The sequence below is a fragment of the Emys orbicularis genome, chromosome 1, assembly GCF_028017835.1.
Source record: "Emys orbicularis isolate rEmyOrb1 chromosome 1, rEmyOrb1.hap1, whole genome shotgun sequence".
NCBI classification, from domain to species: domain Eukaryota; kingdom Metazoa; phylum Chordata; order Testudines; family Emydidae; genus Emys; species Emys orbicularis.
Window position 1 is genome coordinate 154,883,943 of NC_088683.1, and position 5,041 is coordinate 154,888,983.

At 44.2% G+C, this 5,041-nt stretch overlaps 1 protein-coding gene across 1 annotated transcript; it reads left to right on the forward strand.

The window, feature by feature from the left end:
* The first annotated feature begins 925 nt into the window (after positions 1-925).
* On the forward strand, positions 926-2,282 carry ZNF697 (zinc finger protein 697). The gene is made up of 2 exons (XM_065417472.1): positions 926-1,004; positions 1,426-2,282. Exons 1-2 carry the CDS (start codon positions 926-928, stop codon positions 2,280-2,282), a joined length of 936 nt encoding a protein of 311 aa, XP_065273544.1.
* Positions 2,283-5,041: the final 2,759 nt, after the last annotated feature.

Sequence of the window (5,041 nt, forward strand, 5' to 3'; positions counted from 1 at the left end):
GGTAACTTTAATATTGAGGGGAAGTGCATTGCAGCAAACACTCAGGGTGGCCAGTTCATGTGAAATTTCTATGACTCTTATAACTTCACTTCGTCTTAGCAGCCACTTGCAAACTTGCTAGCAGCTGCCTTTCAGCTCAGTATTTCTGACTATGGCCTCTAGAGGCCTCTGTTGGCAACCAAGCAGGTGGCTTTGGAGCGCAGGTTCCTCTGTGAGACACCCTGGCTCCCTGAAGAGCTTCTACCCTGTTCCTTGCTTTGTAAGCAGTGAGGGAGATGCCAGCCGGCCGGGCAGAAGCAGCAGCTCCCTTGCAGTTTAATGTAATGACAGGGAGGGTGGGATGGAAAAATGAAAGCAATGGGGATGTATAGAGATAGAGGAAAGTGACCTTTACCTCCCTCCACCGGCACGAGAGGTGCTCTGTGCTGACCTCTGCTGCGAAACTGTGTGAGGGACAGGGGAAAAGGTGCCAGCACACAGATCAAGGTTTATATGGCAGGTAATTAGGGAGAGGTCCCCAGGGGATTCTTAAGGTGAGCATAGGAGGATGCTGGGGAGAGTGCCCCTCCTGTCTGTCAGGAGGAAGAGGAGGGTATTTCCTTGTGTGTGTGTGTGTGTGTGTTTCATGTACATATCATCAGGGTGGTCTTCCTGTACTGAAATATAAAATCAGAAGACAGACTGAAAATTAAATATGACATACTCTACTTCGTTAGAGTGCCCCTGAGGGTTCAGTCATACTTGGGAATGCTTGATGGGGGACACGTAACGATTTTTAAGTTAGTCTCATGAGTTTTTGTTTGTGTTCTTGTTGTACCCCTTTGGGGGTTGTTAATAGGAAATACTTGATGGCGATGTAACGAGGTGTGATACTGACTCTTTTAATGGCCATGAGCAGGGTCCTTAAGCCTGCCATCATCTCTGGATGGAACGAGAGGAAGAGCTGTGTGCTCCAGTTCTCCAGGACTCCGAGGAAAGAGAGATCCTCTTTGGGGCCTCCACAGGTGAGGAATAAGTCAAGCCAATTCAGAAATGGCTGGAAATCCAACTTTTTGTTTCATTTAAAACCCTTGCCATACTGTCTCATCTTCTCCGCATCGGGATTACAGCCAGCAGTTATTTCTGGTAAGCCTCACTTATGGTTTTCCACCAGTCCTGACTGACTTCTGGCCAGAGTTCTGTTTCTCTCCCCCTCCCCCCCCCCAACTTTTCTCTAATGTTCATTTGAGTTTTTGAAGCAAAATTGCCCTCTCCTCATTGGGGAATGGCTGTTTTTCTTTTCTTTTTTTTGTGGAGTGGGGGTTGGGATTTTCCTTCTCACATCCAGTCTTACCATTTTATTTAGTTGACTCATACTCTGTGCAATTTCCCTTTCTTAGATTTCTTTTCTACCAAACACTCATGTATGGCTTCTATTTATTCAAGGAGACAGTGAGAGTGTGAATGAGAATGACGAGAAGAACCCCCAGGAAGATGGTCCTGAGAATGTGAAACAGTATGGGACGATATCAGAGGGGTTTGAAGAGAATGTCTTCCAGAGCCCTGAGGAGGAGGAGGCCTATGAGGGCCAGTACATGTCAGAAACACAGCAGGGAGACCTTCCTGGTAAGATACTGGGTAACTCCGTTCATCCAGAAAGAGATTTGGAGGCTCTCCAAGGTATCATCATCCACCAGAGAATTCCTATAGGGGAGAGACCCTATGTATATACTGAATGTGGGGAGAGCTTCAGTCAGAGCTCGAACCTTACACAGCATGAGATAACTCAGACAGGAGAGAAACCTCATAAATGTACTGAATGTAACAAAAGTTTCAGTTGGCGCTCAGACCTAATTAAACACCAGAGAACCCACACAGGTGAGAAACCCTACATATGTAGTGAATGTGGGGAAAACTTTAGTGTGAGCTCTCACCTTTTCACTCACAAGAGAACCCACACAGGAGAGAGACCCTTCCATTGTAACGAATGTGGGAAAAGCTTCAGCCGGAACTCTCACCTTATTAACCACCAAAGAATCCACACCGGAGAGAAGCCCTTTGAATGTACTCAGTGTGGGAAGAGCTTCAGTGATTTCTCAACACTTACCCAGCACCAGAGAACCCACACGGGTGAGAAACCCTACGTATGTGTTGAATGTGGGAAAAGCTTCATCCAGAGCTCACACCTCGTCAGGCACCGGAGAATCCACACAGGAGAGAAACCCTATAAATGTGCTGAGTGTGGGAAAAGCTTTCGATACAAGAGTCACCTTGCCCAACACCATAAACTCCACATGGAGTAGAAAGCATAGCTATGAGAGCCCCTGTCCTGCTCACAGAAACTGATGCATAAATTATTATATGGTGTGATGACATCGAGAAGGAACTACAAAGGGAGGGGGCACATTCTTTGTGCAAGTAGATTGTTCTAGGATGGATGGGCTTATGAGTGTTGGGAATGAGTTTGATGTTGATAGGAATCAATCATTTGCGTATCGGGGGGAACAAGGAGAGAGAGGCAGCTGGGGGAGTTGATCATTTGGGGTTCAGAGGGCTGGGAGGTGGGAGGAATTATGGCGCTGAGGGAATTTGGTGCTAAGGAACATTGTTTGAAGTACAGCAAAATAGAGGGACGAGGGGAAATATATATCTCATTGTCTTATTAAGAAGTCAGAAATGATAAATTAGGCTCCAAGACAGATACCTGGCTCATAAGATGTCAGAGCCAATGTCCTGGGAAATGCCTCACTTACTGAACTGAGGAATACAAAGTGCCCTTTGTTCTCTCTGGCACTGTCTCCAGCAATGGTTTCCTCATTTTAGATTATATTTATTTGTAGCTGCTATTTTAGGAGCTCAGTTAAATCTGGGCAAAAATGTCCCAGTTTTCTGGTACATGTTATAATATCTACTTTTCTGTTGTGTTGTGTCTCCCCCTCTGAAATAAAACTTTTTTTAAAAAAAATACCCTATGTTCTCCCATCTTCTCTCCTATTGTCCTGTTTCTAGGGTAGAATGCCCTGTATAGCTTACAGTCAGCTTCACTGAAGAGGAACAAAGCTGTCTTGTTAGGGCCTGTCTAGACTAGAAGAATTAACTGGTGTTAGCAAACACCTTTGCTAAGCACACCTCATCTTCCCAGTCTAGACAGGGCCTTCATGGTCACTGCTCAAAAATGATTTGTCTAGTACACACTGAGAGCCGTCTCCATCCCTGGAGTTAGTTGAGTGAACCAGGGCTGAATGTATCTTTTAGCTGCTCTGGAGTTTTACTGTCAGGAGCCTCATACTTCAGTTTGCCTCTGGCTTGCCCTGGTCACAGCTCCTTACCGTGTTGTCCAAAGATTATGTTTGTTCACTCTAATGTTAGGAGGAGAGCCTTGTCCTCTGCCTGCAGACTGTGCTTGTGCCATTTGTATGCAGCCACATTTCAAGTCAATACCCTGCCTATCGGTTCATAGTGTATTCAGCCACAATATTATCAACCATAATAGCGCCTCCACAGGTCAGGTAAACTGCAAAAGGTTTGTTAAAAACTAAGGGCTGGTTTCTAAGGTCCCTAAAAAGAATTTTAGGGAGGTATGCAAAATCAAATGGCATGAAAAACAGCCCTTATTTGGGCACAAATTCTTGATAGGAAGGTGTTCATGGATACTCAAAGTTCCCACAGCAACCACAAGGGGGAAGTACTCAGTCTTGTTCCCCCCAGCCTTGCACTTGTATAATCATTTGCACCTATGCAAAATGAGTGTGACCCACTGGTGCAAGTGAGTGGTGTGAGTGAGTGGAGAATTCTGATTTGGTAGCATTTAGTCTTTGAACTCACTTTGAGCAAGTGTAAGTAACACAAGGAGTAGGATAGTGGAGAATCAGACCCTCATTGCTTCCTATGTCAACCAAAATAACGGCACATTGTTCTGGGCTAAGCAGCAGCTGCTGATTGCTCCAGCCCTGCCTGTGCTGCAGGACCTGCTGTTAGGAGACTGTTTTTAAAACATGTTTAGCTGTCTCTCTCTTGCTGGTACTGTGTGGACAGGGCATCACTTGGTTTCTAAAATGATTTCACAAAATTAAACCCACACCACAAAAAAACCATTTAAAGGCCGATTCCCAATCAGTTTGTGTGATAGACAAGACCTCTGTGTCTGACACTTTCATTTTGCCAAACCTCCAATTCCTTTGCCTGCTGTTAGCAGTTTATTTCACAGAACTGATCCAACCAAAACCAAAACCAGAAACATTTGTCTCTTTGGGGACACTAATTATTTAAAGTGCCTTTAATTTGGAGCCTGATCAGTTGAGCATATGTCTCTCATTGAAGGCATATTATAAATATTGAGCACCTATCAGGATTGGACTATTTGAGCCCAGCCTAGAGAAGGATAAAATGTGTATTTTTAAAACATGTTAGTGAAAACATTTTAAAATACCTTTTGTAAAACTCTAGAATAGACAGGGTAAGTTGCATTTTGGCATCTATTAGCTGGTTGAGGTGAACCGTAGGCGGGACCTGATGATTCCAGATTTTAGTTGCACATCTGTTCCTTAATGCATTTGTAATTCTCTTTTCTTGAGATGTGAGATGTGATGGCTTTAATCCAACATTGGCTCTATACAGTGATTATTAATGTACAGTACAGCCTATGGGAGACATTTTCTGTCTCCTTCAGGATGAGAAAGCTATGGGCTAATAAGTCATTTTATACAGAAACAGTTTGAGTGGGTCTGTAGCCCTTGTATTCCTGGTGGTCCAATGTACAAGGGGAATGGGGGAAGAATTTTATATATATAAATCTCACACCCATTGACTTTAGAGTTGTGGATACTTGGTCCCTGTGAAAATCAGCTTCCCATTCTTTTAACTGCTGAGCACCTGACAAGAGGCCTCCAGCTACCTGAGACTGAAAACAGTGCTTGAATGAGTACTATGCCGCTGCAATCCTAGTTAGCTGGAGGCATCTGCAAACTGTTCACCAGTTACAAATGTGGGGAGGGATTAAGTGGCAACACTAAAGTCAATGAGTGATTGTTTTTTCACTTCAGTGTATCTTGCAAAGAGCCAA